The sequence below is a fragment of the Clytia hemisphaerica genome, unplaced genomic scaffold (assembly GCF_902728285.1).
Source record: "Clytia hemisphaerica strain Z4C2 unplaced genomic scaffold, Clytia hemisphaerica genome assembly, whole genome shotgun sequence".
Lineage (NCBI taxonomy): Eukaryota > Metazoa > Cnidaria > Hydrozoa > Leptothecata > Clytiidae > Clytia > Clytia hemisphaerica.
Window position 1 is genome coordinate 17,625 of NW_027104323.1, and position 20,738 is coordinate 38,362.

The 20,738-nt window shown below is 35.5% G+C and overlaps 2 protein-coding genes across 2 annotated transcripts; one reads left to right on the top strand and one right to left on the bottom strand.

The window, feature by feature from the left end:
• The first annotated feature begins 371 nt into the window (after positions 1-371).
• Positions 372-5,352, top strand: LOC136817640 (ATP-dependent DNA helicase Q1-like). Its single transcript, XM_067073959.1, has 4 exons — positions 372-976; positions 2,369-2,511; positions 4,088-4,179; positions 4,271-5,352. The coding sequence occupies exons 1-4, from the start codon at positions 635-637 to the stop codon at positions 5,350-5,352; spliced, it is 1,659 nt and encodes a 552-aa protein (XP_066930060.1). The 5' UTR covers positions 372-634.
• Positions 5,353-6,397: 1,045 nt separating this feature from the next.
• Positions 6,398-12,519, bottom strand: LOC136817636 (uncharacterized). Its single transcript, XM_067073957.1, has 5 exons — positions 12,331-12,519; positions 10,257-11,189; positions 8,997-9,824; positions 8,305-8,559; positions 6,398-8,039 (listed from the first exon to the last, which is right to left on the bottom strand). The coding sequence occupies exons 1-5, from the start codon at positions 12,334-12,336 to the stop codon at positions 6,933-6,935; spliced, it is 3,129 nt and encodes a 1,042-aa protein (XP_066930058.1). The 5' UTR covers positions 12,337-12,519; the 3' UTR covers positions 6,398-6,932.
• Positions 12,520-20,738: the final 8,219 nt, after the last annotated feature.

Consider the following 20,738-nt stretch of genomic DNA (forward strand, 5'->3'; position numbering starts at 1 on the left):
CCTGAGACGTGGTCCTCAGTTATTCTGTCTCATCATCAGAGGCGCGGAGAAACATGCGATAACAGTTCATGCGTACTTAAACTATAGAAATAACTGACTCGTTCGGCCACATTAACCCAAAATGTGCTCTTGAGGGAGCCTGTTACGGACTTAATTGTGTTGGAATAGCAATTAACGCAATTAATCGATGATGATTGACTTAATGTTTTAATGTTCTTTTTATTTCCTTTTTGAAAATTTCGTGTTTGATAAAGTAATGTATTTTCTGAACTTTGAGCAATCAAAAAATAAAACTGTTTGAACTGTGATGTACACGACGCTTGACTGCTTTTTGTGTAGATTTTATTGCTGTTTGGTCAACGTGTAATAGACTGGGAATCCAGTCGTTTATAACGTTTTTGTTGAAAGCGGGAAATTTTTATGTCGGGATATGGTTAAAATAAACGACTGGGCTAAGGTGGTTTCCGTAGCTTACGGGAGTTCCGGCAGGGCCCGCAGATTTCTGCGGGGTGAGAAAACATGAGAAATTTGTAAACTGTAGCGCGGAAGGGGGTTCGTCCGATAAAAATTTGCCGCCAATGTTAGGAGAATTTACATTTCAATCAACATCGTAAACAAAACTTCCAAATTCAAGATGGATGAAGTGTGGAGAAAAGTTGCAGATATTTTTAAAATTAAAGGTTTAAAGGACTACCAGAAAGAAGTTTTCAAAAATTTGTTGAAAGGAAAAGATTGCTTTGTTGGTCAACCAACTGGAAGTGGGAAAAGTCTTCTTTTTCAAGCTTGGCCTTTCCTCAAAAGTCTTGCTGATGTTGATGATCGCGATCGTAATACTACTGTAAACAATCAAATCAAAGACCTTGTTATAATAGTGGCACCAATAACATCCCTCATAGAAAATCAAATATCAATCCTTAAAGATTTGGGTATCAAGGCATGCTGTCTGGAAGCTTCATCAACCAAAGACAAAAATAAGGTAAACATCCTTCATGTCTTTACTGTCAGAACTGCTCTTCTAAAATGGGACTTAAATTAATTGATAACATGAGCCGTCTGCTTTCTGGTCAGCATTCTCGTTCTCTCTCTAATGTGAAATCTCTCTTTGAAAACAAATACATTTCTATGTTCTTAGACAGACACACACATAAAAATCTATATTTTTTTCCAATTGACCAGACCCTCCCACTCGAACACATGATACATCAACTTTTTTCTACCAGGCCTTCCCCCCGGGGGGGGGGGGGGTACTAGGGCAAGATGGGTTACAGGGCGGGATGCTCCGCTGGTTAGGGTACCTTTTTTAACCTCCACGAGTCCCAGGTAGGGTCGCAAAAAACACCAAAACTTAAAAATCAGTCCCTCGTAGGGTGCCTTTTTTTGGAAAATTTGGGGAAAAAGTAGAAAATTTGAGAAAATTTTGGAATTTCAGTCCCATTCAGGGTCACTTTTTTCACAAATTTCAAGTCCCACGTAGGGTCCATTTTTCTAACCTTAGCGGAGCACCCCCGTCGGTCGACAAGGGTAGTACCCCCCCGGGCCTTCCCACGTCCATTGTATCCTCCCCCCTTTTTAAAGGGGGGATTCAGATTTTGCCCCTTTTTTAACCCTACTCACCCCAGACTTTTTTGGTCTGATGAAACCCCTCCATAAATCCTGATTGGATATTCAATTAACTTAAAAAATTAGCGAAAATCCTTTTAGTACTCATGTATGTCTTATATTTTAGTACTGACCCAGCCGAAAATTCCAAAACGACTTATCGGCGTCCCCTGCCAAAATGACCAACGGAACCACTTTGAAATTGCCAAATTTTTTAATGCAGTCGTCTTCCTTATACTAACCTGAGTTACTGTGCAAGATTTCAGCCCAATTGGAACAGTAGTCATCATTTTATGACGATTTAATTTAAAGTTTTAGCCATTTTGCGCTTTGAGTGATCAGGGCGGAACACACATCCACCATGGATGTCTTGATCATATTTTTGGTCTAAAATATTTGAACACATTTCAGAAATAGAATTTTACAAATTCTCGAAAATTTTTAGCCATGTTTTTTAAGTGGTTAAAACTCAGTGGAAGAAAATCTACCAGGGTATGTGCCTCCCGGGTGAGTAGGGTTAAGGTATGGGAGAAATGAAAAATTAGAAATTTGATGGAGGAAAATAAAGAGGGAGAAACCATAGATCTCGGAAATTTTGGTTGGAGGAACTTCACCAGACCCTCCCACTTGAACAAATACATAGACTTTATCCTAATCCAGGCCCTCCCACATCCCACGACTTGATAAAAATCGATATTTTTCCATTTGACCAGACCCTCCCACTCGAAACAGTCAAATAGTGAAATAAAATGAATATTTTTCCCTTTAGGCATTTCATCATGAACTGTTCAACATCATTTTCACATCTCCAGAAACAATTTTGGAAAGGAATCGTGACATCTTGAAGAATAAATCCTTCACACAGCGTGTAATTGGTGTAGCAGTTGATGAAAGTCATTGTATTAAAAAATGGTAATATTTTATGTTACCTTTCTGATTTCATCTACAGTAAAAAGAATTACTCTTTCAGGTGCCAAATATACAGGGGGTGTTGGAAAATTTTCAAATTTTAATAAACGGGATGGACCTAATTGCCAGGGATTGAAATTTTACTTCTGAAAACTTCCGGCTGGTGTGAGCAAAATTCCCTTTAACCCTATAGCCCCGGGCTTTTTGTGTCTTTAGAAACCCCGGGCGGAGCACATTGGCATAACTTTTAATTGGAATGTCCTTTGAATGTCAAATTTGGACCAGAGCTACTTTATTATGTCCTTAGTAAGAATTTGAGAAAAAAAAATTAAAATTGGAAGTTATACTGTGATGACGTCACAAAATGTGTCATCAATTAGCAAAATTTGGGTAAAAATGGGTATTTTACAAAAATTGGTATTGAGAAGACTAGAAAAGGTTATTTTTGTTTTTGATTTGATTTTATGAAAGGTAAAAGGTAGATCTTTAACATATCTTTTAGTTTTTTGCCTAATGACAATCGTTTCAAAAAGAAATGGGAGCTTAAAATTGCGCGTTTTTGAGTTATCGCCCTTTTTTTCAAAATTGGCATAAAATGGGACTGGGTACTAGTATTCAAATGAAATTTGGCACAAAGTTTTGTTACCGGTACAAAATTATCCATGTAAAATTTCAAGTCCATAGCAAAAATATTTCAAATTTTATTGCATTTTTTAAATTATTGGGATTTAGCCCTAATTTGTACTAATTTGTGGAGGTGGTTTCCAGAAACGGCCAATAACTCTTGATTGGAAAAAGATATCAACTTGAAATTTGGCCAAAATGTGGCTAATTAAAGGTTAGGAAAAGTCATTAAATATCAGGCTGATGCATTAAAGAGTTGATGAGAAACAGGACAGAGAAGAGGTGGTGGAGCACAATGTCCACCCGGGGCTGGTAGGGTTAACAGTTGAAAATAAATATTTCAAAAATTAATAAACATGGGGTCCTAATAACATCTTCAGGTCTTAACGGGTTTGATTGAAAAATTTACAAGTGGCTGATGTTTATTTGGCACGTAAGAGTACCTACATATTTTCTAAATCCAACATTTTCTAAATATGATACCTTATCGGGAGAAAAAAAGTCGGGGAAAAGTGACTAATTTTTTCGGGGTAGTGACTAAATTTTTCCCTGACCAAAATTGTCCCGACTAAAATTTTTACCGACTTTTTTCCCCGATAAGGTAACATATTTAGAAAATGTTGGATTTAGAAAATATGTAGGTACTCTTACGTGCCAAATAAACATCAGCCACTTGTAAATTTTTCAATCAAACCCGTTAAGACCTGAAGATGTTATTAGGACCCCATGTTTATTAATTTTTGAAATATTTATTTTCAACTTGCGCAGGATTATGCACTCTTAGAGAGATTTTTTCAAAGAACAATTTTAGTATTTTGTTCTAAAAGTCATAATCCTACCAATTTTTTTTTCAATTATGTCCAATTTTTCACAGTACCCCCAAAATGATGCGAACATAATTTTAGCTAATCTTCTACTTCCTCTTAACAAACCCTTCTTCTATTTTCTTCTACAGGGGAGAAAGCGATGGTGATTCCGATGTGTTTCGTAAGTGGTATGGGCAAACTCTCGGAGATCAGATCATTTTTACCACCAAAAAACACCAATGTTAGCTGTGACTGCAACTGCTACATCAACTGTGCGACAGGAGATCATTGATAATCTAGAGTTGTACCAACCGTTTATCTCTCTGTTGCAGTTCCTTCAAAGCCAAATGTGAAGTATTTCCTGTATGACAGCCCAACCAAAAATGTGGAACAAATTTTTGCACCCTATGTGACTGATATTGCAAATAATGGTTTTGAGGCTACACGTGTCATTGTATTTTGTAGAACCTCCCATAATCTGAGGAAACTTTTTTCATTATTCGATGGCAAATTTTCTTCATATTACCCTGATCCACTATCCAGACCATATGCACGTTTTCACTCCCGCACTCAAATTGAAGTGAAAAGCATGATCAACAAATCATTATCAGATCCAAACGGTAAAGTCCGATTTTTAATGGCAACAATTGCTTTCGGAATGGGGATAGATTGCAAGGGACTTCATACGGTAATTCATTTTGGTACCCCTTCAGACATGGATGATTATTTTCAAGAATCAGGACGAGTTGGACGTGATGGGGCCCAAAGCAGAGCAATTTTGCTAACATACCCTCACTGTTTGGTTTCACCAAAAATCTCAAAGGGAATGAAAGCATATGCAAAGAATTCAGAAGTTTGTAGGAGAAAAGTGTTAATGGCACAATACAGTACTGATTCATTTCAAAGTTTCCAACCACTTCACCTTTGCTGCGATGTATGTGAAAAACAATGCGACTGTAACCAAGAAGATTGTAAATCCATTGACTTACATGAGTTTGGTTTGACTGACCAAACAGAACCTGTTGTCGAGTGCTCCTTAAACTCTGATGGTATCAAGTACCTTAAACTTAAACTAACTAAATTGAGAGAGTCATTGATTGCTGACCATGAGGGGGTTGTTTCTCCTAGTATTTCATCAGGTTTTTCACTGGAATGTATCACCCAAATTGTAAATATTGCTTCCTGTTCTCTCACAGAAGAAGACATCTATGTAAAGACTGCTCTGATGAACAAGTCAGTAATCACCCAAATTCATGAACTCGTGAGACAAGTTGTAACCGAACCTCTCTTTGAAAAGAAAGATTTTGATGATGAGTACTATTTTTCAGATGAATCAAATGATGATTCTGACCCTGAGAATTCCTCACGCTATCGATTCAGCAACGATTCTTCTGGTGAAAGTGACTGTGAATGAAAGTATTTGGCAATGACTTTTTTATTGCATATGTATTCTACTAGTAGTATATATTTATAGTGCTTTTATCATTTTTATCACCAGGTTGACACTTTCTAACAAAATTTTGATGACATCATAAAATACAATAGCTCTAAAGTCACTTTGATGAGAGAATGATGTTTTTTCTACAATATAGGACACATAATAGGATATGAATTAGCATTAATTGGCAAACACATGTTTTAAGCACATAACCATAAACCATATATCGTAATTATAAAAGCATACTATTTGTATTACATGTTTTCTGTATTAAATCAACTCTACAACACTTTTCAGAGCATATTTATTATCCTTTTTCACCTATTTTAGCAATTGGGGTACCATACTTTTTAAAATGACCTACATTTTTTAACTTTTGTCATTACTCTAGTAAAGTATTTTCTAAATGACATTTTTTTTAATTTTTAGTTTGTTAGTTTTTTTTTATTGTCTCCTAATTACTATTCACAGGTTATGATTAGGTCTAAAGACAGCAAATAATAATGATGATATTGAGCATACTTACCTTGTTTTCATTATATTTTTTGAATCTGCCATGATACTTCTTATTTGCATTTCGATTTTTGGTCAGTATTTTAAAGGATTGGGTTTCTTTTGTGTGCTTTATTGTAATAGGGGTAGTTTTCATAGTGTGAACCCCCTTATTTAGGTGGGGGTACAACTTTTCTAGAAAGGCGTTATTATAAGGGGATAAGAAACAATAAAGCACCCACCAATTTTATGAATTTTTGCTGAAAAAGTGCCAAAATGTCCATTTTCCCCATCTTAAGGATTTTCTCCCAGAGTACCAACCCCCCCTTACCTATTCCACCCACCCTTACAATTAAGCACAAAAGGTACATTGGTGTAATTTCTTGGAATGTTCTTAATAAAAGAACCAGTAAATTTTAGCTCAGGCTTGTTCTTTTATAAAACTTTATTCTTACATAGAACCTTGCTTATGTTAAATGTGTCAGAAAATTATTTTATCCAATCCAAAGGGAAAAAAGCAGACGGAAAGTTAAATTTTTAAGTATTTGTTTACTTAAATATAACAAAAGATTGTATGTGTTTACTACATATTTACATATAAGGCTGAAAATACAAAAAATAACTAAAGATTTCGTGTCTCTGTATGTACATAATATTACTGATAAAAATTCAAAAATAACTAAAGATTTTATGTAATTACGAGTTATAAAGTTATAAATTGTGATAAAAATACAAAAATATAAAGTTTTTACATATAAAAAACACAATGGCAAAAAATAAACAAGTTTTGTATGCATAAAGAACATTTTTAAAATGAGACCTAAAATGCATAGCTCCTGAAATATTGAAAGACAAAGGTTCTTAATAATGAAATCTAATGACTCATGGGCTGCTGGAGGGGTGTTGGAATAAAATGTATTGCTCAAAAAACCTAGGGTAGTGCAAAATTAGGCTAAATACTTAAGGGGAAACGTTTGATAAAACTTATAGAATTTTCGTTTTGTATTTTTCTGTATCATAAATATCTATACCGAGATCCAGTACCCAAACCATAATGTTATAATTTAAACTTTATAAAATGGATGCTTGTAAATATTAAGACTGTTAAATTCGTCCATGACAGAGTCCAATGCCCAGTTTTTACATGTTGTGGCATCAATTCCATTAAAAACGTTCTTCGGGAATCCCGGGAATCTTTTGTGGGATCTTCCATTCGGGTCCACGGTAAAAAGTTTGGAACTTTTGAATTGTTCAGAAAGCTCCAATACATCTGCCTTCCAATCAGGAACGGTGTGTTTCCCTGATTGTTTTGAAACGTTAGCTTCGATGTCAAACTTGTCCACGATCTCCCTCACTTTATCGTACGACTGGCTTACTCTTTTTATCGACTGCTCAGTTAGCTTTCCCTGGAAATGCTTGAGTTCTTCTTTGGCATATTTGTTTCGATGCTCGAGCTCACGGTCGAGCTCGACATTACCATCGTATCGGCCAGTGTTGTTTACTGTCCTGTTCCACTTCAACTCGAAAGCAAGAGCTGGAGGTAGAAGGTTGTTGATTTGAGCAAGTAATTGAAGTGAATAAAAGCCATATTTAGATCGATGATCAATTTTGAACAACACCATGAGAAACTTGTACAATCTTATGATTCGCTCACCATCTCCATATCTCCTGGCGTCAGCAAAGTTCTTAACCAAATAGCCTAACATCAAGGCATTTTTGCTGTAATTGACGATACAATCATCTCCAGATTTTTCACTTTCATCTTGTTCATTCCCAGGATGTTGCTTTTTGAGATGGTTTACCAAACCAGCCTTTCGTTTGTACGACTTAGTGCAAAATTGGCAATCATAACTGATAGCACTTGCAGCAATATCTGGGGTTTCAGCAATGACATAGCTCTCGACAAACTTGCTGATCACATTTTTCAACGATTCCTTATTCTGCGCGGTTGGTTCCTTCAGTTTTGATAGATCAATCTTGTTGGTTTCGATATATTCATGGAAGGCTGCAAGAGTTAAAGCCTCAGTGTACTTGTTCAACAACTCTTCACATGCGTTTACGCATTTCATAGGCTCTTTTGACACGTTTCTAGCGTTCAAAAAATTTCTTGCCTGGTAAAGTGTGCCAACGTCGCTCGATGAGGAGGCGTCATACAAGAAGTGCCAAACAACCTTTAAAGTAAAATAAAGGGATAAAGATTAAGGATGAGAGCTTAAATTCTACTTTCTTTCATATTATAAAGTTGAAGTCTTAAAACTCACCTGCAATTTATTCAAAATTCAAATCATTAGAACTATAATTTATACAATCAATCTTAAAATGATGTTGAGATTCAGATTCACAGTCATTCTCAACAAAGTGTACCAACAAGTTTATTAATCAAGACGAATAAAATTTCTTTAAAAAATCTTTTTCTTTCATTAAAATATAGTATACCTCCATAAAATTTCCATATGTATGAAAGTCTGCTAGTCCTGGAATTAAACCTTCAAGCCTTTTGATGGCTGTTGTGGAACACCTTAAATCTTCTTGGCTATGGATTTCTCTCTCCAAGGTCAGCAAATCTCCTATTGCGAACGTTTTGACCAGCTCTCCGTCTTCGAGACAGGGTACCATTGTATGCAGGTCTTCCATGATCTCAATCATATCCTCAGTCTTGTTCTCGTTTTTATTGAGAATGCCCAATGTTGTCTGTAAAGGAAACGTCAAAAACATTTTTGATATACCTGCATCAAATTTTTTGTTTAATAGAAAACTGATTCGTTTCTCAAGAGAAAGAAGGCCATCATTTAAAATAAACATAATGCTAAGCATTCCTCCAAGCTAAAATGCAAAGATATTCAAGCCTTTACTAAAACTTGGACCTTATAAGGGTTACTTTTAAAACTGTTTGAGCTTTCTTAGACCAAAGATTTTCGCCTGAAGTGCCAAATTACAAAGAAAACTCTAATTTTTTGAGCCGAATCAATGCTCCAAATTCGAAATTTTCATTAAGTCAAAGAAAATCAACAAATTGAAGTCTAAGCATATCATTAAGCATAAAATAAATTATGGCTGAAAATGAAATTGAGCCTCGACAAGATTTTCCTGTATGCTTTAAAAAAAGAAAAAAAGTGAAAATTTCTTACTATCTCTGATTTTCTTTTGGTCTCTTCCATATAGTCATGGGGTATCACACTTCGCAAATGATTTCTCATGCGAGACATGTCCTCTCGGTATTCCGTAAGAACTCGAAACACAAGTGTTGAAAATTCTGTTGCAAGTTTGCTTTCGTCATTTTTATTTGGAAAATAATTTGACAAATCGATATCCAATTTATTTTCCAATGGCGGTTGTATCATATCTTCCAATTCAACGGGTGCATTGACTCTGTTTCGAACACCCATCATGTTAAACATATGGTAGTCTATGTTTTGTTTTGACGTTGTCATATGCCTCCTCACCACTTTATATTCTAGATTGTCACCGACAAGAACAAATTTTGGAGGGCGATAAGTGCGACAGATATCATAAAGTTTCACGAAATCAGGATTACTGTTCGTATCTTGACTGAATGCGGTATGATCATTAGGTAGCTGATGTTTGGATGGTGTTGATGGTTCTGCATTGATTGCTGTTTGTGGTTCAGCCGCAGTTTGATCGTTCGATAGTGGATGTTTGGATGGTGTTGATGGTTTTGCATTGATCGCTGTTTGTGGTTCAGCAGCAGTTCGATCGTTCGATAGTGGATGTTTGGATGGTGTTGATGGTTTTGCATTGATCGCTGTTTGTGGTTCAGCAGCAGTTCGATCGTTCGATAGTGGATGTTTGGATGGTGTTGATGGTTTTGCATTGATCGCTGTTTGTGGTTCAGCAGCAGTTCGATCGTTCGATAGTGGATGTTTGGATGGTGTTGATGGTTTTGCATTGATCGCTGTTTGTGGTTCAGCAGCAGTTCGATCGTTCGATAGCTGGATCTGATAAGAAATATTTCATAATGAATTATTTCAATAGTTTTCGGGTAAGTTACTTGGTAAGTTATGACCCTTCGATGATAAAATTTGGATAAAAGTCAATGGCCGAAATTAAAATCAGATTTGACACCCCTGTTTCGTTAAACTGACGAGATTGTTTCACAAGTGAATATACTAACACAAAATACTCTCTAATTTCATCCCAAATTATCAACCTTCATCCCCTCTAGAAAGAACACAAAACAACACTCAGATTTTGATAATTCCTATCGATCTTTGAGATTTTAAGAATTTCAGAAATTTTAAAAGAAAAACAAAAGAAAATTTTGGAAAACCCTGAAAAAATTCAATGATAATGAAAAATGATAGAAAGAATTAAAGGCTTTATATTTTAAAACATGTACAGTATGTATAAACGAAACTGGATCTACTAACTTGGAACTCGACATCGATTGATTTATTTGGAGTTGAAACTTCTATTGGTCGAATTGGTGCACTATCGAAACTTAAATCTGCTATTGCCTTGTCGGACTCCTCGGTCTCAAATTGGTCAACATTTAGACTTTCTTCCTCTGTGATGCTGTCCATTATACGAAACTTAGGTTTTGACGCTGCTGCTTTGTCCAGAAAACTACTTTCGATATTGACTAAATTGACAGGGTTGTCGCATTTGGTTAACTGAAACTCTTTACTCTGATCAAGGATTTCAGTGTGGATTGATTTTTTCTTGGCCTGCTGGTATTCAGCGATCTGCCTGCTCCACTCTTTGATTGTACTGCGATGGTCTTTACCCAATTCAGTCTGCTTTCCCAGTGTATTTTGATAAGAAACGCACGTTTGAAGAGCATTAAATCTAGCAAAACATTGCTTATCAGCTTTTCCTCTCTTGAGAATGATGCTGTTCAACACAGCACATTGATTCAACGTTTGATTCCGACACATTAGCAGGGAATTCACGGCGTTCATGACTGCTGGTATACATGTCGCTAAAGTTTTATTCTTATTACGATTTTCTCTTGGGTTTTTAGCGATGCTGACAATAGAATTGAATGTGAACGGAGCATTAGTTTCAAGTTCTTGATATTGAGTATCATATGAGAATTCGGTCAATTTCGAAACATCGTTACATCGAAAGGTAGTTGTTTCATTTTTGCTTGAACAGATCTGTTTGATTTCACTTTTGATGTTCTTACCAATGAACTTAAGAACAATGGAATTCAGTTCAGTATCTTCAGGTGTCAGATTCGATAGAATGTAATTTAACAGGTGCTTCTTATTGTTTGCCATGGCAAGTTTAATCAACTTTTGTTGTTGTTTTGTGACGTGGATTTCTGTTTCAGCCGATCCATTCTCTTCAGAAACAGTCACCTTAAAATAAAGAAAGCTCAATTTACTTTCAAATCTCTATTGTCATTAAATTTCTATTTTAGGAAGAAAGCTTTGAAAAATTTTCCCTATTAACCTGAAATAAGGCAAAAATTAGACAGAAATTTAAAGGTTTTTGTAATTTCTATCCTAAAAATTGTTAGAATAGATAAAATAAAACAAAGAAAAAAAACAAAAAAAAACACTTTTCCAAAGAAAATCCCCCAAAAAATCCCAAAAATCCTAAAAATTTTTCGAATTTTACAGCCTCAAGATCATATTATAAAAGAGCTTATTGTCGAAGAAGTACACGTTTTATTATTTATCAGAACCCAGTTTATAAGGACATTTAGGCTGAAATTTAGCAAAAATTTAAGAACATCTTAAGAACATGTTCAGCCCGAGAATCAAAAACATTTGACAAAATTTGCTGAAAACCTCATTAGGAGTCATTCAGGAATTTTGTGTCATGCTGTACCTAATTTTTTCCCCTAAAAAAAGTAGCAAATTTACTCGATTTTGAAGCCAATTTTAACATTTAAAGGTTTCATTAGATTTTAAGTGAACCGAATTCAAGAACACCAATAAGAACATTTTAGACTGAAAATTGATAAGAAAATAAGAACATCCAGCCTCAGCTGAAATTAAGACGTTGTAGTAAAAAAGCGTGTATATATATCATTATCACATGAAAAGAAAATTACAAAATCAAAAACTCATCAACAAAAAAATATTTAAACTCTAAGATTCTAAAATTCCAAAATAAAACGAGGCAATTTTTCCAAAACCTAGTAACAAATTATTTACAATCTGAGCCTCAGATTTCAAGAATTACATATTATAAGCATATTCAGGTTCAATCCTTGCAAAAACTAAGAGTTTGCCTAAACATATGCTTGGCCTCAATTTTAAAAAATATCTCACAAATTACAAAAAAACACCCATAATGTTCAAATTGAACTATCAAATAAGCATAGCATATGCATATTCAACCAAGACTCGAAAAATTAATTTTGCTAAGCATTAGGTAAACGAGGCTCACAAAAGTTTACCCCATGCTTATAAAAAACATGTATTGATTTTAAACCGGTTTAAAGTTCCTTTTATTGATGTACAAGAAAAAGTTTGAAAAATAAATACTCACTTTCATATGCAAATTCTCTGCTCCAATTTTCAAGTGTTCAAATTCATTTGTCAATTTCTTTCGACTTTTTGGTGGTTGTATGGTTCCTTTTGACAGCCTTTTTAACTTTGTCCTCACATATTTCTGCTCGGCTACTTGCCTACCTCTCTGGAATTTACCTCTCTTTACCCCTCGTTTTTTAATGTCAGTATCGATGGATCTATTATAATTTTCACAAATAATTCGAAAGTCTGTTGTTTGTTTGATTGTGATACTTAAACACTGTTCAAGATCTTTACATGGTTTAGTCTTTCGATCATTCTCGAACAAGGAATGACGAAGTTTTGAAACTATATCTTTTTGACATAGAATACATATGCTATGAGCACTCGGAGATAACGATCTGATATATTTCTTTGGAGTTTCGACTGCTTCTTCAACTTCCATAATCACAATCTCAACATCTCTCACTCCAAGCGCTGCAACATTTTACTTTTGCTCTTTTTCAACTCTTTCCAAAGTTAGAAAAAAGTTTTATTTGATAGCAAATTCTCTGAAAAGAACTACATAGTTTATCACGTTTCTTTTGTCTTAATTTTTTCAAGTAATTGTTATCACTTATTAGCAACAAACAGATTTCTCCTCTTAATATGTTCAGCCAATGAAAACGCAAAATTGATTTTCTCTCAGCCAATAAAAACGCGAGACATTGTCTCGCCAATCATATACAACAAAATATATAAACAAATAAAAATTTCAGCCATGAGAATTTCTAAGTGAAAGAAAAAAAAAAAAACCAAAACAAACCAACAAGACCTCCTGAAAATGTTATCCAAAAACATGAAAAAAGAGAATTTTTATGAAAAGTATTCTAGACGACTATATTGATGCTCCTGTCAAGTTTTCTACTTCCTATTATTTACTGAGTTAAGTCGTCTAGCATGCTAGACTATGGAAAGGCTGTAAACAATGCTTATTAATCAAGTTCTTATATCTTAGAAAATAATAAAATCTGCCATTTTTATGTTATTCTTAATTTTATGGTATTCTCATGACAAAATCTAAAATACGAACCGTTGTAATAGAGTAAAAAAACAAACAAAAACTACAATTTGAGCATAATAGTAATATATAATAATATAATGTTTTTAATCGAAAAATCTCAAGAATTATAAAGCTATCAAAACGCAATGTTGTGGGCTATAGCTCTCAAATATTGGACGGTCTGACAATTAGGATGGTCATAATGGTCATAATACGCTGATTACAATCACGATATCTCCGTCTATGGGCTGGTGGGGCGACAAGTTGTTGGAAAATCTCAACACGGACCAAGTTTTCTTCATCTTTTAGAAGGTCGATAAATTTCCAAAGGGTCGGGTGGCATGATGAAACTTGTAGGGAGAAGCTTCGATGCCACCCTTCAAGATTGTTGTTGGTTCGTGGCAATTCCTCGTTTGTTCTGTTGAACCAATGTAGGTGTCTTCGAAGTAGTCTAGTAAATTATCCATATCATTTTCGAAACTTTCCTGAATTGCATTCGTCAATTCCCCAAAACCATCAATAACATCTCCTTCTGGGAGGAAAGCAAGGGCATAGATCATCCGGCAATGCAGAAATTGTCAACTCCCTTAATTTCTTCCAAACATTCGAAGACAAATGATAAAAACAACCTTTGATCTCAGCATCTGGTTTCAAATAGTTGATAACATTCATAGTCGCTTTTTCAAAGTCTACAAGAAAATCCTGCAGGTTTTCGTTTTGTATGTCTTGGAAAACTTGGTCAAAGACCTGCGGTGTATCCTCCGTTTTGTTAGGAAGTAAGGCATAAATGCACGGAAAACACATTGAGCATGGATGGTGTAAAGCTGGAAAAAGATTTCTAGACACACTTTGAAAGTCCGGTCTGCATACTAATGCTCAAATTCCCCTAAAAGCTGAACGCCAATGTCCGACGCAAAAATAAAAATCCTATTTACATCACCAAAACCACTATCGTAAAACTAAAAAAAATCTTTCACCCACCATAGTTTGACGGAAGGCTGGCGGCAAAACAGGAACTTCTTCCCTGCTTAAAGGATTTGGCGGTTGATCACCATCTTCTCATGCTTTTCTAATATTTCGCCCCATTGTTTCCATACTTGGAAGGTTTGCAGCAACATCCTCACTCACGTTTAGTAATTTTCTAGAGAGAATTTGGTGTGGGTTGTCCGTTGTTGATTGAGCTCTCCGCTTCATGCTGACCTTTAACTTCGTAACTTCAGCCTCCGTTTGAGCATGTGTGTGAAGATTGACTTGCTCAACAAATGCATCATCCTCATCTATTTTAATGAAAGCATTACACCGACTTTCTATTCGCCGTAAAATACATTAAAATGTTCTTAATCCACTAGCCAACTCCTTTTTAAATGTATTAAACGTGTAGAGTAGTATATATATTTATAACCATTCTTCGTTTGCATTTTTTTCTTTTTCAAAAAGGTAACAACTTGTTTTCTGGATTTTGTTGGAATGTAGACACTCGATTAACTTTCAAATGAATTTTGTAAGGGCTGCAAAAGATAATTGTTAATAAGACATTTTTCGCCATTCTGTATATGGCCACTTATTGATTTAATTATCTATAATATAAATGTCAGTAGTTTGAATAAACCGACGCAAACGAGAATTTCTGCCTCATTCGGGGCTTAAGTATTTATAAAAAATGAATATCAATTTCTATTCATGTACGAAATCGATATGTCAACTTCTTTTTTATTACATTCTCTATTGATTCTTTAGGAAATTTAGAAGAGTTATGTGCCTAGTGTCAATCTTTATAAAGATATATGTGTTGGAATTCACCAGGGGGTGCATCTGGAAAAAACGCTCAAATTCCTAACCTAAATCGTGGGGACCACGATAAAGCTATCTGTTTTCAACAACTGAAAAGTATTGTTGAAATTGAATCTTTTGATTTTTTTATTTCTTTTACTTAACCCTATTATTATCAGGCTTTTTCGGATTTTGTATTCTCAAGGGGGGGTGTTTTCCACCAGCCTTGTATAACTTTTGATCTAGAAAAGGTATGGACTTGAAATTTGGCACAAATGTTCTCCACCATAAAAGGAGTTCATACAAAAAAATTTGGGTTGATGACGTCATCATGAAGGGGATGACGTCATCACAAAGTTTCACAATTATCGCTGACCAATGAAAAAGTACTATTCAATAAAATAGCAATTAAAGTTGAACGAATGGAGATTTTTCAATTCTGTTTTGAATTTCTAAAAGCCAAAAAGAATATCTTTAACCAATTTTGCTGATTTTTAACATACTAATAAAATCGGGGTTTAAAGTCCATGCAGAAAATGAGTAAATTTTTTCAAAAAACAATGACGTCATTTTTGATGACGTCAGTAGTTTTTGAAAATTTCTAAAATATTTTTTAAATTTTATCATTGATACCTAAAACCTGTCAAAATTTGAAGTCAGTTGGATACCTAGATCAAAAGTTAGGCTAAATTAAAGATTTTGGGATTTTACAGGGTTTTAGCTGGATTTTATGATATGCCTGCACAAAAAAGTCATAAAACCTGATCTGGTCGGTAAATAATTGTAAAATTTAGTATACATGCTGCTAATAGGATTATATTAAAAGTCAAAAACTTTCAGAGTGTTAAAAAGAATTTTCAGTGAGCTATTAGCAAAAGAGTGCCAGCCTGGTGGAAAACACCCCCCCCCCCCTGATAAAAATAGGGTTAAGGACAAAACAATTACAAATATTAGCTTTGTCTAATATGGTCATAATTTTCAACGAATTAGAAATTGCTTCGGCAATGGTTGGAAAGGCATTAAATCAAGCTCACGACAACTATGGGTGTCATCCAGTTGGTCGTGGAATACTCAAACCTAAAGCATCTCTGCTCGCCTCGCCGAATCAACTGAGACCACACTTAAAGTAATTATCTAATTTAATTTTAATCAAATACATTCTCGAACAGTCTGGAATACTAATACTATCATTTTACAATTCATTTGGAATCTGTGTGTATGGATCTGTGTGTATGGATCTGTGTGTATGGATCTGTGTCTGTCAGTCCCCTCAAAGCTTTTGGGGCAGGCCAAAGACTTAAAAAATGGTTTGCTTACATAGTTTGCACCCTCTTTTTTGATAGGGGGTGCCAAGTTTTTAAGAGCTATTGCGAGGGGGGAGGGTACCAAGATTTATTGTTGGCTAGTGACTGTATATACTTTGCACTCTTTCTTAATCCTTTTGGTAGGCGGTGCATAGAGCGATTTTCCTACGTAACGGATTTTCTTTAACAAAAAAAGAGGGTGTAAAATTTCATCACAGACGAAGGGATGAAATAAACGTAGGGGTTCATACCTCTCTTCAAACTATGGCTTAGTCTGAAATTTTGCACACTTGATCCTTCGCCGAATTCCTCGAAACATTTTTAGGGAAATTCATTTTTAGGCACGTGGTCACGAGTATTAGCCCAAAACGAAGCTAAAGACTTAAGAATGGTCCGATTTTGCTGAACTTTGTATATTTGATCCTTGGGTGAATTCCTGGGAATGGTTTTTCTTTTTTCATTTTTAGGGTGGTCACCAGTTTTAGCCCAAAACGAGGTTAAAAACTTTCGGCCAGAGTGGAGACTTCTAAAATAATTTTATATTGCCGACGTTTTCCACACTTGATCCTTGGGTGTGAATTCAAATTAGTTTAACTTATGATTTTTACAATTGGGCCCACGAATGATTTTAAAGATACTGAAAATATGTCAGTGCGGTTAGCAAGTTCAAGAGTGGAATAAGTCATTGGTCAATTTTTATTAGGCTGGACACACCAATCCAAATTCTGACATGTGAAGAGGGGAGGACTTTGACAAGGTAGAAGATAGAGTTTATAGAAAAGAACGACAGTATCGATGATTTACTCTTTTGAAAATCATAGGTTAGGAATAATAAGGGTTCACAGTGCTCAACGTGTGTAGTGCTGTTGGGTGTCCCGTGGAGGACGAAAATGTTGCACCGTTACTCAAGTTGATGTATAAAAACGCCATTGACGGAAGAGTCATCAAAGATATCGACATGACGATACCATCGAAGAATTTGCAGCGTCTCAAAAATACAAGGGAAATTTTTATCGACAACAGTATGGAGCGCTCTTGTGAAAAATGTAAGATCCCCTTACGTTGAAGCGATAAAGTAACGTCAATTTAGTAGAATTTTACCTTGTCGGCTCTGTTTACGCCGACCCTAATTTAGCACCGGCCCCTTTTACGCCGATCCTTTTAACGCCAAAACTTTATTTATATACAATTTTACCCAAGCCTAATTTAATTCCGATTCCTTACGCTGGTCCTCATGACGCTAGCGACGCAAGAATAACCACAATAAGGGCCGACATAAAAAGAAGATGAGGTATTCGAATGCTAAAAAATAGTTGGCTCTCAGCTGCAGAGGCCTAGGAAAATGTCTCTCCTATGGTATGGAGTTTTGAAAGGAATCGGTTTGGTTTGTCTTAGATGCAGCGCTGAGAACGAATATTACTTGTAGTAAATTCCATTACATTTCCTCTAAAAAGCTGACCCCACCGTTAAGGATCAGATAGAATTCTTGATTTTTTGCCCATTTCTCGGATCTGCTCTTCTTGTGAAGCAAGTGTAGTAGCCCTTTTTGACCCAAAGTTTGCTGCCACTTTCCTCTGTTAAGGCCACAAATAGCAGTTTTTAACCATCATACACTGTTCTTTTAAGAATAATAATTTCCAGTTCAGTAGTACAAGGGAACATCAAACGCATTTTATTAATTAGCTTTCACAAACTCAATCAAGCCAATATACCACTTTTGTTCTCATTAGATATTGAATATTGACGGCAATACATTGACCTCTGACAATCTCGTCAAGTGTGGCAAAGGAGAATACAAATTACAGGTAATATTTCTTTCTTCGTTATGGAATGATTCATATTTATTGATGTAATTTATTAGAATTTTAAAAAGGTTTTCTTGTAACTGAAAGTTTTGGGAATTTTACCCGTGAAATGTCTTTGAAACGAATTCGCAAAATTTGAATTTGTAATTTTGGAAGAGCTTAAAAAAAAACATCTAGCCCTTCGGGCTTTATAAATCTCTGCCCTTAGGGTATGATCTTGTTTATTTTGGATCTCAGTTGCTTTGTAAACAAAACCTTAATTAACAACTCACAAGGAACTGGAAAATTGAGCCTGTAAAACAGGATTGATTTCGATTGTCACTTTGTTGTGTGTTTATATTGGTCTTCTTAAGTGTTTTTAACACAGGAAGAGATTGTTTAGTTGTTTATTAATATGATGACGTCATTATATGTGGTACTCAGAGAAGGCGTGTGAGAGGTAGAGCAATGGCATTGTCGCTACCAAGAAATTAAAAAAAAAACCTATTTGCAATCATCATTTTAGTTGAACGGTTCCCCTATGTATGAGCGAAATTTTTAAGAAACTCTTTTAGAAGTTGATGACTCAATTTTACGAAATTTTTTTAAATGTCATAAATAAATGTCAATTTTAAAAAGCAATAACACAAGTAACACAAAGCCGTTGTATTTTAATTTTGCTTAACAAATTGCAAAATAATGACGGTTTTATTTTAGCTAACGAAGGAATCGCAACAGAAAGTGAAAAATGCGCGTGACCTTATCGATAATATTGTGGCTGAAAAGCGAGGTAATTCCCTTTGTTTCAAACCTGTTATTCAGCATTGTAGGTTTGTGAGTGGGTAGAAAGTCTATCACCATATTTCCCTAACACCCTGCCTGGAAGAGCTTGGGATTCGAACACAGTTCATTGCGGTGACAGTCTTCTTTCTTTGCTTGGTAACTCAGGATGTGAGTTGATCCAAGCAAAATTTGGAAATGCTTTACCCAACGTTGCAACCCCTCAACGTTTGATTTATTCGAAGCGGGAAGTGAAGGAAGGGAAATTTTATTTTGATGAGTTAAAGTCTCATTTAACAAAATTCAATGCGCTGTTATACGTGAACATACAAATCGATGATGCAAGGATAATCAAGAAAGTGGAATATGACCCGGTCACGGATCGATTTGTTGGATTTTGCATACCCGTTAATGACAGCCTTCCTCACGCTGAGACTTTTGTTCTTCACTCATTTGAAAAAATTAAAAACGCAATCGATACGGAAGCAGTCGGAAAATATGCTCACTGTGAAGTTGCAAAGTCGGTCAATACCTCAGTATCATCTTTTGTGCTTTTTGCAATGTGCACAGATTCCAAGTATGATTCATAAACAAATATTGCCACGTTAGAGCTACAATGAAAGGCACCTTTCCACCAGAGAAATACCTATTATCAACAATGGAGCTGATAGGGCAGGTCCCTTTCTAAGAGTAATGATAATTAAAGTTAACCTGTTCAATAGAGAGCTGACCGAAAACGTGCCAAAATATTTGAAATTCAATTGGATGCCCAATGTACGTCAAGAATCTCTTGTGTGTCAGGATACTGTGCACTTACTTGCAAAACTTCGAACCCGACTATTGACACCATTAAATTTAATTTGTGATGAAGTGGATTGTAGAGCACACCTTGTCAAAGTTTGCAATAATTACCCAAAAGCAGAGCATGTTCTTACAAGGCAACTGCTTGAGAATAAAGACAAACAAAACTACTCTAGCATTGAAGTGTTGCTAAGTACGAATGTAGAGCAAAGTTTGCAAAAAGTAGAAAAGAGCAAGGGAACATTGGTATACCTTTGGTTAATGAGAAATATTCGCGATGCTTTCTTCGACAAGTCAATCACTCCATTACAACGTATTTCGGTTGTATGCCAAACCATTTTTTCCCTGAAAATAGGGAGAGTTTGGCTGAGTGATAACGGCTATTCTGAATCTGACCACTTTATCACCCAAAACGCATACGCTTGCACATTTAACCAGCCCAACAATGGATCCACACACCGCCCCCGTCCTATGCAACTTAACCACCAAATTTCCAGATACCAAAACCCAGTCAACCTACCATAACGCCCCAAAAACCAACTATCCAAACAACATCATTGACACTCCAATTCAAGCCACACAACAAGACAACAACCGCTCATCCACCACAACCGACAACCTACAAATCCCACCAATCAGACAAACATCATCAACCAACTCATGTCACGAGATAGTAAAAGACCAGTCGAACAACAACCATGAGAAACTTCTGGACCAACAAAACCACATTCGAAGCTACCACTACCACACACTGAGAATGCTGAAGGTAAACAAACAAATGGGCTACCTTGAAGAACATACTGCCACTGAAAGTGCCCCCAAGGCCTGCAAATCACAAAATCACAAAAATACCCTCCAACGCGCAACTATCTAAGGAGCTGAAAAACAAATGGGATGACGTATTCAAAACAGCCAGCAAACAGCTTACGGGACATCATGCTAGCAC